This window comes from Amblyomma americanum, chromosome 1 (assembly GCF_052857255.1).
Source record: "Amblyomma americanum isolate KBUSLIRL-KWMA chromosome 1, ASM5285725v1, whole genome shotgun sequence".
NCBI lineage: Eukaryota > Metazoa > Arthropoda > Arachnida > Ixodida > Ixodidae > Amblyomma > Amblyomma americanum.
This window is the reverse complement of record NC_135497.1, coordinates 317,601,725-317,617,742: the sequence shown is the minus strand read 5'-3', so window position 1 is coordinate 317,617,742 and position 16,018 is coordinate 317,601,725. Positions and strand designations below refer to the sequence as shown.

The 16,018-nt window shown below is 54.8% G+C and overlaps 2 protein-coding genes across 2 annotated transcripts; both read left to right on the top strand.

Annotated features, from left to right (window-relative positions):
- The first annotated feature begins 3,178 nt into the window (after window positions 1–3,178).
- LOC144120443 (endothelin-converting enzyme 2-like) lies at window positions 3,179–5,587 on the top strand. Its single transcript, XM_077652840.1, has one exon. The coding sequence runs from the start codon at window positions 3,179–3,181 to the stop codon at window positions 5,585–5,587; it is 2,409 nt and encodes an 802-aa protein (XP_077508966.1).
- A 3,949-nt stretch (window positions 5,588–9,536) lies between these two features.
- On the top strand, window positions 9,537–11,990 carry LOC144120437 (endothelin-converting enzyme 2-like). Its single transcript, XM_077652827.1, has one exon. The coding sequence runs from the start codon at window positions 9,537–9,539 to the stop codon at window positions 11,988–11,990; it is 2,454 nt and encodes an 817-aa protein (XP_077508953.1).
- The last annotated feature ends 4,028 nt before the right edge of the window (window positions 11,991–16,018 follow it).

Sequence of the window (16,018 nt, the reverse complement as noted above, 5' to 3'; positions counted from 1 at the left end):
TAGTGAATCCAGGCCTCCCACTGGTGCCGACTCCAGACCCGAACTGCTTCTTACCTTATTCTCCTTCATGCCGGCTACCCCGATCAATTCATTATTTCTTGTAAGCTCTGCGGGAAAACGAGGGACTTCCTTCATGTCCTCCTCACATGTCCTACCTTCCCACACCATCCATGCCCAACCATGGCGGAGTCATACAGGGAGACTCTCCTGGCCAGCTCCGCTGCTGCTGACCAGCGCCGGATAATTACCGACGCCCTGAAGCGGATAGCCCTCCAAGGGCTGTCCTTTTCCCTGTAAGGGCAGCCCCCTAAGGGCTGCCTCGTGCCATGTTAGGGGGCTTGCCCCCCTCTGTATTTGGCAATAATGTTTCCACCACCACCACTGATCCGGAGCTCCCGAGTTCGAACCCCACCGCGGCGGCCGCGTTTCGAAGGAGGCGTAACGCCAAGGCGCCCGTGTGCTGTGCGACGCCAGCGCACGTCTAAGATCCTTAGGTGGCCGAAACCATTCCGGAGCCCTCCACTACGGCACCTCTTCTCTCATTCCCTCCTTCATCCCCTCCCCCACGGCGCGGCCCAGGACTCCGCCGAGATGTTAGACAGACACTGCACCATTTCCCTTCCCCAGCAGCAAATTATTATTTTTATTATTTACACCGGTCCCACCCACTTGGCCCCACCGCGGGCTGCCGACGCGCGCGGGAATTGCCCGGATGGCAGAGCTTCCTGGCCCACCGGAGGGACGCTGCTGACTGGACTCTACCGTTAGCACCATGACCTCTGGATAAATCTAACCAACAGCCAGCTCTTAACGGACATACGCAGACGTGCGACACGGAGGAGAGCTAGTGTTTCAAAATGTCACTGGAAAGGGCTCGCCAACTTTCCCGCGCGGTTGTAGGTTGTATGTCCTCTTCTGATGTGTATTATATGGCTGAGATGTTAATGAGAACAGGATGTAGCCACTGAGCGAGCTTACTTTCCTCTAAAGTTGTTTCAGGGCCGTTTACATTTTTAACATGGGGGACCAAAAGCATGGGAGCTCTGTATTACTTAACAAAATTTTATATTATATCATTTCAGGGTTAGTTAGGTTTTCTGATCTTTCTGTTCTGTGATGTTAAATTATTTAGCTTGGCAAGTGATTCCTCAAAGCGAAACCTAATTTCATGTACGAAATTGACAGTATTGCTCCAATAGCCACTGCAATTGGTGACCACAGGGCGCTGCCTGGCACAGATCACGTGGTCGCAGCGGTGACGTCTCCGGCGGTCGTGGAGAACGCGCTAGTGCGCCGTATGATGTAACGCTCCGTGTACGGCCACGGCACGCAGTATTCTGGCGGCTGCAGGACGATCGCGCTGGTAGGCGGGCACTCGAATGCCGTTGCGAAGTCACGCATGTGACGCAGCACCGTGTTGAGCCCGTGGGTGTGCGCATGCGCGTTCTACAGCTCCGCGAATGCTCCCTGTTAGAAGCTACCTTAAATACCTAGCTTACAAATTCACAGCTCCACAAATGTTCCTCGTCCTCAGAAAGAAGATAGCGGAGCTTTCCCTGGTGTTCTTTGTAGTGTTTGGATATTCGCTCTGTGTGTTACGGCGTGTACCGGTGAATTTTGCTTTAGCAAGGGGACTGAGTGAGCACGGACGTAACTATCGCAGGCCAATTGAGGCACCAGCTTCGAATGACGCCACTTGTCTCCAGCCAATGAGAATCATTCGGTCCGGTGACGTCCGTTATTCTAGCCAATGGGAGAATTTTATGACAGATGCCACATTTATTATCTGATACAGTGCCAAGTAGCCATGGGGTTTAATAAAACGCAAGAAATGGCTGAGGAAAATGCTTAGTGCACACTTAAAACTCGTTGTTTGCTATTCGTGCCTGACGTGGTTCGGAGGCAATAGACCGAAGTCGATGAGCTTGCGGTTGGCGTTGGGCGAAATCACTTCACACATGTACTCTCCGAAGGAGTAAACAAATATGGCTGGTGGTTTAGCATTCCTATGCACGACATATTCTGCGAAAGCACGCTAGGCCACCCGAATTTTGGGGTTGGGTCAAACCCTTTTAGCCCCGCCGCGGTGGCTCAGTGGTTAGGGCGCTCGACTACTGATCTGGAGTTACCCGGGTTCGAACCCTACGGCGGCGGCTGCGTTTTTATGGAGGAAAAACGCTGAGGCGCCCGTGTGCTGTGCGATGTCAGTGCACGTTAAAGATCCCCAGGTGGTCGAAATTATTCCGGAGCCCTCCACTACGGCACCTCTTCTTCCCTTCTTCTTTCGCTCCCTCCTTTATCTTTTTCCTTACGGCGCGGTTCAGGGGTCCAACGATATATGAGACAGATACTGCGCCATTTCCTTTCCCCCCAACACCAATTATTATTATTATTAAACCCTTTTTTGGAGTGACTCAGGTACTTTCCGAACGTGGGTCACTTCATTTTTGAATTTCCGGGGTTGGGCCAAGCCAATTTTGGCATTGTCCCAGGCCGGTTCCGAACGTGGACCAATAATATTAATAATTGGTTTTTGGGGAAGGAAATGTCGCAGTATCTGTCTCATATATCGTTGCACACCTGAACCGCGCCGTAAGGGAAGGGATAAGGGAGGGAGTGAAAGAAGAAAGGAAGAAAGGGGTGCCGTAGTGGAGGGCTCCGGAATAATTTCGACCACCTGGGGATCTTTAACGTGCACTGACATCGCACAGCACACGGGCGCCTTAGCGTTTCGCCTCCATCGAAACGCGGCCACCACGGTCGGGTTCGAACCCGGCTCAGTAGCCGAGCGTTCTAACCACTGAGCCAACGCGGCGGATTTAGATGGAACACCGATGGATATCGCGTTCTGCGAAACCCGGTCCCAAAATCATCAAGAAAACCGTGCTGTGGTTCACCAACACGCTTTGCATAAAAGAACTAATGTATGGCCACGGTCGGTTGATTATCAACGCATCGTATGACATATCAATGCAACAAATGTGAGCGTACCACGTGAGGAACAGGAAAGAAAGAAGCGGAACCGGCACGAGATGCAAGCGCTTCGTTCGGCAGCACGAGGGACGCCACGCGCACACGAGCAGATCACACGTGCGATTCGAAGCCCCGAGGAGCCATGAACGGACAGCTGGCTGTTCCACGTCGTCACGAGTGGTGGGCACAAAGAATGTGGTCTCGAATGGCTGGCGAAGGCTGCGAGGCGCCTTCGACGACGAGCGGAGGACTAGACCGGCGCCAAAGGGCGGTGGCTCTAGGTCACCTGCTGTCATCATTACTGGGAGTAGCACTGACGCTCAGCGCCATCACCATCGGCCTGTCTGTGCTCCGTCATCAGAGAGGCTCCGAAGGAAGCGGCGCCTTTGGCATGGGACGCAGCTCGTGGAACACCTGCAACTCCAAGCTGTGCATGGCGCACTTCCGTCGCCTCAAGGACTCCCTGAACCGGAGCACGGCCCCGTGCGGCGACTTTTACAGCTTCGCGTGTGGCGCTTGGCATCCTCGCGCAGCCAAGTCAGAGACCGCCTTCCGATACCTCCAGGCCGTGGCCCAGCAAGACGCCATCCGGTACCTGGAGGCCGTGAACGACGCCTCAAACAAAATGGTGCTGCCAACCGGGAAAGTCCTTTTGCCCGATTCCCGTCCGGTACTGCGCATTAACCGAGCTGAGCGGGCGTACCAGGTCTGCCTGCACAGTGGTAGCAGTACCAAGGATGCCGCTTTGCTGACCGAGTTCCTTGCCGACCGGTCACTGTCTTGGCCTGAGCACACTACGGCGCCCGCGCAGCCTCTGGACGTACTCCTGGACCAGGACATCAACTGGAACCTGGGCCTGTGGTTCTCGGTTCGTGTCTCACCCATACCGGGCCGCAACCAACGGCAGGTGCGCGTGGGGTCCGGCATCGTGTCCTACGATTGGAAGCGGGCTCTGGACACCATGGTAACGCGGGGAGTGTACAAAGCACGCGTGCGTCGCTTTCACGACGCCCTTCGTGCGAGAAGCTTCGCGGCCATGAGCGACAAGGAAATGGAGGAGCTGCGCCGTTATGAGTCAACGATCGTCGGTGCCCTGTGCGGCTCGGTGTCTGGTGGCCAGAACGAACTGGCCTTCCCGCTGAAGCAGATGCAGAATTTGGCCACTCCTCGCCTGGCCACCGCCCAGTGGGACACTGTCCTCAACTGGCAGCTCAACAAAGCTCTCAGAGTGACCGAGGCTGACCGCGTCATCGCCACGAACGTGAAGCTGCTGCAGGCAGTCGACTATCTGCTGAGTTCGCTTCCTGCTGAGGTGGTGCTACACCAGCTGGCATGGTCGCTGGTGCAGATGATCGGATGGATGGCCGACTCGGCACTTCCGGGTCGACCCACGGCGTACGAGATGGAAGATATGCGGAGCGCCGACTGTTTCTGGGTCACACACAGAGCGTTCGGAGTAACCCACCTCTCCGGCTACATAAACACTACCTACCCGCTTCAGTGGCGCTCCTCAGTGGACGCCATTCTGATGACCATCACTCAGACGGCCATCAACTTCTTCCTGAAGACATCTTGGATCCACGCTGAGAGCCGAGCGGCCGCCGTCGACAAGCTGCGCCGCATGAACACCTCCCTCTGGCCTTCCGACTCCTACCTCAATGCATCGGAGGTGGCCGCCATATTGGAGAACTTCCCTGAGCCCAGAGAGGACGGTGCTGTGTTGCGGTACTGGCTTGACGCGTTGTCGGCTCGCCGAGCGCTCCTTGGCAGGCAGTGGGATGTGCCCGACGCCTTCTACCCTGGAGACTTGCAGCCGCCGCGGGCCCTGTTCCGCTACCACTATTACCTAAACGAGCTGGCTGTCTCGCTGCACGCGCTGCGCAGCCCGCTGTTCGTGGAGGGAGTGGGCCTCGCTGTGAACATGGGAGGCCTCGGAGCCCACTACGCCGTTGCCCTGGCCCGGGCGTTCGACCCACGAGGCGTCCTCCTGGACGGTCGCGGTTCCACCTCCGGTCTTTGGTGTGGAAAGTCCTCGTACCGGGACTACGAGCGGAGAACAGCGTGCCCAGCGACTGCCGCCAGTGGAGCCGAAGGAGGTGTGCAGGCCTTCGAGGGAGTCGCTGCCATCGAGATAGCGTACGGGGCCTTCAACGCGTCGCGCTCTATCGCCGACCAGGGTACGCGGACGCATCAGAGGCGGCGCGTTTTCCTTGGCCTGTCAGAGGATCAGGCCTTCTTCGTCGCCTTCTGCCAAGCGTCCTGCGCGCGCGGGCCCAGCGAGCGAAAACAGCTGTCCTGCACACTGCCGCTGAAGAACTTCCGCGAGTTCGCCACCGCATTTACGTGTCCCGTGGCCTCGCCCATGAATCCAGCGCTACGGTGCGGCTTCTTCGAGGCCAGTGACCAGCGGGCTGCCCGTAAAAATGGGGGTGAGAGTGAAGATGCCGGTAAAAGTGCGTCTACGAATGCGAGTGCGAATGTTGGTGCTGACGGCGCAGTGACGTCCTGGACGAGGCCACCGGCACGCCGGAGTGGCAGTGACGACCAGGATCCGTTGACACTGGCGACGACGGGTCTCGCGGGGCATATGGTTCGACAGCCCCCAGTTTTATGAGAGAATTTTGTGGTGGCTGCTAGCTGCCATATTTTTTAAGCTGTCGTTGCTCGAACGAATCGACGCAAGACGTTCGCTGCCAAAAACCATTTGGCTTGAAACAATAAAGTCTGCGCACTTGTGCGCGCAACTGTGCTTCTGTGTTCGTGCTCTTGAAGTAGTAGTAGTAAACACGTTAATTTGGGAAGAGAAAAGGCATAAGGGTGGGGGAGAGATATATTTGGAGTTTCAGTGGTCAACCTAGTCACCAGCATAAACTGTCTCTGAACTCATTCTTTTTCTCGGTCAGGAGGGCTCCTATTGCTCTAAACTAGGGCTAGTTATCTTTTGTAGTAAAGGGCTTTTTTCATAGCCCCAGGAGACTTGGCACGTCGTGGCGTAGCACCCACACCACACGCACTGTTTCATGTATCAAGTCTTGGTTTTAGGTTGAGAATTCTGCCTGATGTTGCCAGGTAACGGTAGCTGGGGCCTATAATAATTAGGGTTATATAAAGCCATATGCGTGTTTCGTACCATTTCAGGTCGCGTTTCAGGGGAGGTTAAACGCATAAGGCGCCCGCGTGCTGCGCGATGTCAGTGCAGGTTAAAAGATCCCCAGGTCGTCTGAATCATTACCGAGACCTCCACTACGGCACCTCTCCCTTTCTTCCACTGCCTCCTTAATCCCTTCTGTTATGGCGCGGTTCGGGTGTCCACCGAGATGTGGGACAGTTACTGCGTCATTTCATTTCCTCAAAACCAATTTTGAATTTTGTTTTCTTTTCCTCAAACAAATTTTCAATTTTAGTTTCATTTTCGACTTGCCCCAGTAGCTCAGTGGTTAGGGCGCTGGGCTAGTGAATCCAGGCATCCCACTGGTGCCGACTCCAGACCCGAACTGCTCCTTACCTTATTCTCCTTCATGCCGGCTACCCCGATCCATTCATTTCTTCTTGTAAGCTCTACGGGAAACCGAGAGACTTCCTTCATGTCCTCCTCACATGTCCTACCTTCCCACACCATCCATGCCCAACCATGGCGGAGTCATACAGGGAGACTCTCCTGGCCAGCTCCGCTGCTGCTGACCAGCGCCGGATAATTACCGACGCCCTGAAGCGGATAGCCCTCCAAGGGCTGTCCTTTTCCCTGTAAGGGCAGCCCCCTAAGGGCTGCCTCGGGCCATGTTAGGGGGCTTGCCCCCCTCTTTATTTGGCAATAATGTTTCCACCACCACCACTGATCCGGAGCTCCTGAGTTCGAACCCCACCGCGGCGGCCGCGTTTCGAAGGAGGCGTAACGCCAAGGCGCCCGTGTGCTGTGCGACGCCAGCGCACGTCTAAGATCCTTAGGTGGCCGAAACCATTCCGGAGCCCTCCACTACGGCACCTCTTCTCTCATTCCCTCCTTCATCCCCTCCCCCACGGCGCGGCCCAGGACTCCGCCGAGATGTTAGACAGACACTGCACCATTTCCCTTCCCCAACAGCCAATTATTATTTTTATTATTTACACCGGTCCTACCCACTTGGCCCCACCGCGGGCTGCCGACGCGCGCGGGAATTGCCCGGATGGCAGAGCTTCCTGGCCCACCGGAGGGACGCTGCTGACTGGACTCTACCGTTAGCACCATGACGTCTGGATAAATCTAACCAACAGCCAGCTCTTAACGGACACACGCAGACGTGCGACACGGAGGAGGGCTAGTATTTCAAAATGTCACTGGAAAGGGCTCGCCAACTTTCCCGCGCGGTTGTAGGTTGTATGTCCACTTCAGATGTGTATTATATGGCTGAGATGTTAATGAGAACAGGATGCAGCCACTGAGCGAGCTTACGTTCCTCTAAAGTTGTTTCAGGGCCCTTTACATTTTTAACACGGGGGACCAAAAGCATGGGAGCTCTGTATTACTTAACAAAATTTTATATTATATCATTTCAGGTATAGTTAGGTTTTCTGATCTTTCTGTTCTGTGATGTTAAATTATTTAGCTTGGTAAGTGATTCCTCAAAGCGAAACCTAATTTCATGTACGAAATTGACAGTATTGCTCCAATAGCCACTGCAATTGGTGACCACACAGCGCTGCTTGGCACAGATCACGTGGTCGCAGCGGTGACGTCTCCGGCGGTCGTGGAGAACGCGCCGGTGGGCCGTATGATGTAACGCTCCGTGTACGGCCACGGCACGCAGTATTCTGGCGGCTGCAGGTCGATCGCGCTGGTAGGCGGGCACTCGAACGCCGTTGCGAAGTCACGCATGTGACGCAGCAGCGTGTTGAGCCTGTGGGTGTGTGCATGCGCGTTCTACAGCTCCGCGAATGCTCCCTGTTAGAAGCTACCTTAAATACCTAGCTTACAAATTCACAGCTCCACAAATGTTCCTCTTCCTTAGAAAGAAGATAGCGGAACTTTCCCTGGTGTTCTTTGTAGTGTTCGGATATTCGCTCTGTGTGTTACGGCGTGTACCGGTGAATTTTGCTTTAGCAAGGGGACTGAGTGAGCACGGACGTAACGATCGCAGACCAATTGAGGCACCAGCTTCGAATGACGCCACTTGTCTCCAGCCAATGAGAATCATTCGGTCCGGTGACGTCCGTTCTTCTAGCCAATGGGAGAATTTTATGACAGATGCCACATTTATTATCTGATACAGTGCCAAGTAGCCATGGGGTTTAATCAGACGCAAGAAATGGCCGAGGAAAATGCTTAGTGCACACTTAAAACTCGTTGTTTGCTATTCGTGCCTGACGTGGTTCGGAGGCAATAGACCGAAGTCTATGAGCTTGCGGTTGGCGTTGGGCAAAAGCACTTTACACATGTACTCTCCGAAGGAGTAAACAAATATGGCTGGTGGTTTAGCATTCCTATGCACGACATATTCTGCGAAAGCACGCTAGGCCACCCGAATTTTGGGGTTGGGTCAAACCCTTTTAGCCCCGCCGCGGTGGCTCAGTGGTTAGGGCGCTCGACTACTGATCCGGAGTTACCCGGGTTCGAACCCGACGGCGGCGGCTGCGTTTTTACGGAGGAAAAACGCTGAGGCGCCCGTGTGCTGTTCGATGTCAGTGCACGTTAAAGATCCCCAGGTGGTCGAAATTATTCCGGAGCCCTCCACTACGGCACCTCTTCTTCCCTTCTTTCACTCCCTCCTTTATCCTTTTCCTTACGGCGCGGTTCAGGGGTCCAACGATATATGAGACAGATACTGCGCCATTTCCTTTCCCCCCAAAACCAATTATTATTATTATTAAACCCTTTTTTAGAGTGACTCAGGTACTTTCCGAACGTGGGTCACTTCATTTTTGAATTTCCGGGGGTGGACCAAGCCAATTTTGGCATTGTCCCAGGTCGGTTCCGAACGTGGACCAATAATATTAATAATTGGTTTTTGGGGAAGGAAATGGCGCCGTATCTGTCTCATATATCGTTGCACACCTGAACCGCGCCGTAAGGGAAGGGATAAGGGAGGGAGTGAAAGAAGAAAGGAAGAAAGGGGTGCCGTAGTGGAGGGCTCCGGAATAATTTCGACCACCTGGGGATCTTTAACGTGCACTGACATCGCACAGCACACGGGCGCCTTAGCGTTTCGCCTCCATCGAAACGCGGCCACCACGGTCGGGTTCGAACCCTGCTTAGTAGCCGAGCGTTCTAACCACTGAGCCAACGCGGCGGATTTAGATGGAACACCGATGGATATCGCGTTCTGCGAAACCCGGTCCCAAAATCATCAATGAAACCGTGCTGTGGTTCACCAACACGCTTTGCAAAAAAGAACTAATGTTTGGCCACGGTCGGTTGATTATCAACGCATCGTATGACATATCAATGCAGCAAATGTGAGCGTACCACGTGAGGAACAGGAAAGAAAGAAGCGGAACCGGCACGAGATGCAAGCGCTTCGTTCGGCAGCACGAGGGACGCCACGCGCACACGAGCAGATCACACGTGCGATTCGAAGCCCCGAGGAGCCATGAACGGACAGCTGGCTGTTCCACATCGTCACGAGTGGTGGGCACAAAGAATGTGGTCTCGAATGGCTGGCGAAGGCTGCGAGGCGCCTTCGACGACGAGCGGAGGACTAGACCGGCGCCAAAGGGCGGTGGCTCTAGGTCACCTGCTGTCATCATTACTGGGAGTAGCACTGACGCTCAGCGCCATCACCATCGGCCTGTCTGTGCTCCGTCATCAGAGAGGCTCCGAAGGAAGCGGCGCCTTTGGCATGGGACGCAGCTCGTGGAACACCTGCAACTCCAAGCTCTGCATGGCGCACTTCCGTCGCCTCAAGGACTCCCTGAACCGGAGCACGGCCCCGTGCGGCGACTTTTACCGCTTCGCGTGTGGCGCTTGGCATCCTCGCGCAGCCAAGTCAGAGACCGCCTTCCGATACCTCCTGGCCGTGGCCCAGCAAGACGCCATCCGGTACCTGGAGGCCGTGAACGACGCCTCAAACAAAATGGTGCTGCCAACCGGGAAAGTCCTTTTGCCCGATTCCCGTCCGGTACTGCGCATTAACCGAGCTGAGCGGGCGTACCAGGTCTGCCTGCACAGTGGTAGCAGTACCAAGGATGCCGCTTTGCTGACCGAGTTCCTTGCCGACCGGTCACTGTCCTGGCCTGAGCACACTACGGCGCCCGCGCAGCCTCTGGACGTACTCCTGGACCAGGACATCAACTGGAACCTGGGCCTGTGGTTCTCGGTTCGTGTCTCACCCATACCGGGCCGCAACCAACGGCAGGTGCGCGTGGGGTCCGGCATCGTGTCCTACGATTGGAAGCAGGCTCTGGACACCATGGTAACGCGGGGAGTGTACAAAGCACGCGTGCGTCGCTTTCACGACGCCCTTCGTGCGAGAAGCTTCGCGGCCATGAGCGACAAGGAAATGGAGGAGCTGCGCCGTTATGAGTCAACGATCGTCGGTGCCCTGTGCGGCTCGGTGTCTGGTGGCCAGAACGAACTAGCCTTCCCGCTGAAGCAGATGCAGAATTTGGCCACTCCTCGCCTGGCCACCGCCCAGTGGGACACTCTCCTCAACTGGCAGCTCAACAAAGCTCTCAGAGTGACCGAGGCTGACCGCGTCATCGCCACGAACGTGAAGCTGCTGCAGGCAGTCGACTATCTGCTGAGTTCGCTTCCTGCTGAGGTGGTGCTACACCAGCTGGCATGGTCGCTGGTGCAGATGATCGGATGGATGGCCGACTCGGCACTTCCGGGTCGACCCACGGCGTACGAGATGGAAGATATGCGGAGCGCCGACTGTTTCTGGGTCACACACAGAGCGTTCGGAGTAACCCACCTCTCCGGCTACATAAACGCTACCTACCCGCTTCAGTGGCGCTCCTCAGTGGACGCCATTCTGATGACCATCACTCAGACGGCCATCAACTTCTTCCTGAAGACATCTTGGATCCACGCTGAGAGCCGAGCGGCCGCCGTCGACAAGCTGCGCCGCATGAACACCTCCCTCTGGCCTTCCGACTCCTACCTCAATGCATCGGAGGTGGCCGCCATATTGGAGAACTTCCCTGAGCCCAGAGAGGACGGTGCTGTGTTGCGGTACTGGCTTGACGCGTGTCGGCTCGCCGAGCGCTCCTTGGCAGGCAGTGGGATGTGGCCGACGCCTTCTACCCTGGAGACTTGCAGCCGCCGCGGGCCCTGTTCCGCTACCACTATTGTCTCCCTGCACGCGCTGCGCAGCCCGCTGTTCGTGGAGGGAGTGGGCCTCGCGGTGAACATGGGAGGCCTCGGAGCCCACTACGGCGTTGCCCTGGCCCGGGCGTTCGACCCACGAGGCGTCCTCCTGGACGGTCGCGGTTCCACCTCCGGTCTTTGGTGTGGAAAGTCCTCGTACCGGGACTACGAGCGGAGAACAGCGTGCCCAGCGACTGCCGCCAGTGGAGCCGAAGGAGGTGTGCAGGCCTTCGAGGGAGTCGCTGCCATCGAGATAGCGTACGGGGCCTTCAACGCGTCGCGCTCTATCGCCGACCAGGGTACGCGGACGCATCAGAGGCGGCGCGTTTTCCTTGGCCTGTCAGAGGATCAGGCCTTCTTCGTCGCCTTCTGCCAAGCGTCCTGCGCGCGCGGGCCCAGCGAGCGAAAACAGCTGTCCTGCACACTGCCGCTGAAGAACTTCCGCGAGTTCGCCACCGCATTTACGTGTCCCGTGGCCTCGCCCATGAATCCAGCGCTACGGTGCGGCTTCTTCGAGGCCAGTGACCAGCGGGCTGCCCGTAAAAATGGGGGTGAGAGTGAAGATGCCGGTAAAAGTGCGTCTACGAATGCGAGTGCGAATGTTGGTGCTGACGGCGCAGTGACGTCCTGGACGAGGCCACCGGCACGCCGGAGTGGCAGTGACGACCAGGATCCGTTGACACTGGCGACGACGGGTCTCGCGGGGCATATGGTTCGACAGCCCCCAGTTTTATGAGAGAATTTTGTGGTGGCTGCTAGCTGCCATATTTTTTAAGCTGTCGTTGCTCGAACGAATCGACGCAAGACGTTCGCTGCCAAAAACCATTTGGCTTGAAACAATAAAGTCTGCGCACTTGTGCGCGCAACTGTGCTTCTGTGTTCGTGCTCTTGAAGTAGTAGTAGTAAACACGTTAATTTGGGAAGAGAAAAGGCATAAGGGTGGGGGAGAGATATATTTGGAGTTTCAGTGGTCAACCTAGTCACCAGCATAAACTGTCTATGAACTCATTCTTTTTCTCAGTCAGGAGGGCTCCTATTACTCTAAACTAGGGCTAGTTATCTTTTGTAGTAAAGGGCTTTTTTCATAGCCCCAGGCGACATGGCCCGTCGTGGCGTAGCTCCCACACCACACGCACTGTTTCATGTATCAAGTCTTGGTTTTAGGTTGAGAATTCTGCCTGATGTTGCCAGGTAACAGTAGCTGGGGCCTATAATAATTAGGGTTATATAAAGCCATATACGTGTTTCGTACCATTTCAGGTCGCGTTTCAGGGGAGGTTAAACGCATAAGGCGCCCGCGTGCTGCGCGATGTCAGTGCAGGTTAAAAGATCCCCAGGTCGTCTGAATCATTACCGAGACCTCCACTACGGCACCTCTCCCTTTCTTCCACTGCCTCCTTAATCCCTTCTGTTATGGCGCGGTTCGGGTGTCCACCGAGATGTGAGACAGTTCCTGCGTCATTTCATTTCCTCAAAACCAATTTTGAATTTTGTTTTCTTTTCCTCAAACAAATTTTCAATTTTAGTTTCATTTTCGACTTGCCCCAGTAGCTCAGTGGTTAGGGCGCTGGGCTAGTGAATCCAGGCCTCCCACTGGTGCCGACTCCAGACCCGAACTGCTCCTTACCTTATTCTCCTTCATGCCGGCTACCCCGATCAATTCATTTCTTCTTGTAAGCTCTACGGGAAACCGAGAGACTTCCTTCATGTCCTCCTCACATGTCCTACCTTCCCACACCATCCATGCGCAACCATGGCGGAGTCATACAGGGAGACTCTCCTGGCCAGCTCCGCTGCTGCTGACCAGCGCCGGATAATTACCGACGCCCTGAAGGGGATAGCCCTCCAAGGGCTGTCCTTTTCCCTGTAAGGGCAGCCCCCTAAGGGCTGCCTCGGGCCATGTTAGGGGGCTTGCCCCCCTCTTTATTTGGCAATAATGTTTCCACCACCACCACTGATCCGGAGCTCCTGAGTTCGAACCCCACCGCGGCGGCCGCGTTTCGAAGGAGGCGTAACGCCAAGGCGCCCGTGTGCTGTGCGACGCCAGCGCACGTCTAAGATCCTTAGGTGGCCGAAACCATTCCGGAGCCCTCCACTACGGCACCTCTTCTCTCATTCCCTCCTTCATCCCCTCCCCCACGGCGCGGCCCAGGACTCCGCCGAAATGTTAGACAGACACTGCACCATTTCCCTTCCCCAACAGCCAATTATTATTTTTATTATTTACACCGGTCCCACCCACTTGGCCCCACCGCGGGCTGCCGACGCGCGCGGGAATTGCCCGGATGGCAGAGCTTCCTGGCCCACCGGAGGGACGCTGCTGACTGGACTCTACCGTTAGCACCATGACGTCTGGATAAATCTAACCAACAGCCAGCTCTTAACGGACATACGCAGACGTGCGACACGGAGGAGAGCTAGTGTTTCAAAATGTCACTGGAAAGGGCTCGCCAACTTTCCCGCGCGGTTGTAGGTTGTATGTCCTCTTCTGATGTGTATTATATGGCTGAGATGTTAATGAGAACAGGATGTAGCCACTGAGCGAGCTTACTTTACTCTAAAGTTGTTTCAGGGCCCTTTACATTTTTAACATGGGGTACCAAAAGCATTGGAGCTCTGTATTACTTAACAAAATTTTATATTATATCATTTCAGGGTTAGTTAGGTTTTCTGATCTTTCTGTTCTGTGATGGTAAATTATTTAGCTTGGCAAGTGATTCCTCAAAGCGAAACCTAATTTCATGTACGAAATTGACAGTATTGCTCCAATAGCCACTGCAATTGGTGACCACAGGGCGCTGCCTGGCACAGATCACGTGGTCGCAGCGGTGACGTCTCCGGCGGTCGTGGAGAACGCGCTAGTGGGCCGTATGATGTAACGCTCCGTGTACGGCCACGGCACGCAGTATTCTGGCGGCTGCAGGACGATCGCGCTGGTAGGCGGGCACTCGAACGCCGTTGCGAAGTCACGCATGTGACGCAGCAGCGTGTTGAGCCTGTGGGTGTGCGCATGCGCGTTCTACAGCTCCGCGAATGCTCCCTGTTAGAAGCTACCTTAAATACCTAGCTTACAAATTCACAGCTCCACAAATGTTCCTCTTCCTCAGAAAGAAGATAGCGGAACTTTCCCTGGTGTTCTTTGTAGTGTTTGGATATTCGCTCTGTGTGTTACGGCGTGTACCGGTGAATTTTGCTTTAGCAAGGGGACTGAGTGAGCACGGACGTAACTATCGCAGGCCAATTGAGGCACCAGCTTCGAATGACGCCACTTGTCTCCAGCCAATGAGAATCATTCGGTCCGGTGACGTCCGTTATTCTAGCCAATGGGAGAATTTTATGACAGATGCCACATTTATTATCTGATACAGTGCCAAGTAGCCATGGGGTTTAATAAAACGCAAGAAATGGCTGAGGAAAATGCTTAGTGCACACTTAAAACTCGTTGTTTGCTATTCGTGCCTGACGTGGTTCGGAGGCAATAGACCGAAGTCGATGAGCTTGCGGTTGGCGTTGGGCGAAAGCACTTCACACATGTACTCTCCGAAGGAGTAAACAAATATGGCTGGTGGTTTAGCATTCCTACGCACGACATATTCTACGAAAGCAGGCTAGGTCACCCGAATTTTGGTGTTGGGCAAAACCCTTTTTTGGAGTGTCTCAGATACTTTTCGAACGTGGGTCACTTCATTTTTGAATTTCCAGGGGTGGGCCAAGCCAATTTTGGCATTGTCCCAGGTCGGTTCCGAAAGTGGACAAATAATAATAATAATTGGTTTTTGGGGAAGGAAATGGCGCAGTATCTGTCTCATATATCGTTGGACACCTGATCCGCGCCGTAAAGGAAGTGATGAGGGAGGGAGTGAAAGAAGAAAGGAAGAAAGGGGTGCCGTAGTGGAGGGCTCCGGAATAATTTCGACCACCTGGGGATCTTTAACGTGCACTGACATCGCACAGCACACGGGCTCCTTAGCGTTTCGCCTCCATCGAAACGCGGCCACCACGGTCGGGTTCGAACCCGGCTCAGTAGCCGAGCGTTCTAACCACTGAGCCAACGCGGCGGATTTAGATGGAACACCGATGGATATCGCGTTCTGCGAAACCCGGTCCCAAAATCATCAAGGAAACCGTGCTGTGGTTTACCAACACGCTTTGCAAAAAAGAACTAATGTTTGGCCACGGTCGGTTGATTATCAACGCATCGTATGACATATCAATGCAGAAAATGTGAGCGTACCACGTGAGGAACAGGAAAGAAAGAAGCGGAACCGGCACGAGATGCAAGCGCTTCGTTCGGCAGCACGAGGGACGCCACGCGCACACGAGCAGATCACACGTGCGATTCGAAGCCCCGAGGACGTCAGGCGCCCGTGGGTGACCTCATTACTGCGAACGCAGCCACCGCTGCGCGCGACGAACATGCCGAGCATGATGAACGGAACCTCTTCCATAAACAGCACCGCTGTTAAAAACAAATTTTTCCTTACGGGCGCGGTTCGGGTGTCCACCGAGATATGTGAGCCAAGCGTCATTTTCTTGTTTTACCTTTAGTTACATTGAAGGTCGAACTTGCGGCCCCGCTGACAGCTCGAAAATCAGGCGTAGTGAAGCTTTTCTCTTCAAAACCTTAATCTCCCTGGCTACGTTTGTGGTCGAGCGACTGGCAGTTTCCATAGATGCCCACACTGAGACACAGTAGTAGGCATTTTCTTTTATTTCGTAAGCATCTTGCTTTCTTCGAAACGACATAAACTTCGCCACCATAAC

Coding starts and splice junctions, on each gene's coding strand:
- LOC144120443 (XM_077652840.1), top strand. CDS start 3,179: ATGGCTGGCGAAGGCTGCGAGGCGCCTTCGACGACGAGCGGAGGACTA.
- LOC144120437 (XM_077652827.1), top strand. CDS start 9,537: ATGAACGGACAGCTGGCTGTTCCACATCGTCACGAGTGGTGGGCACAA.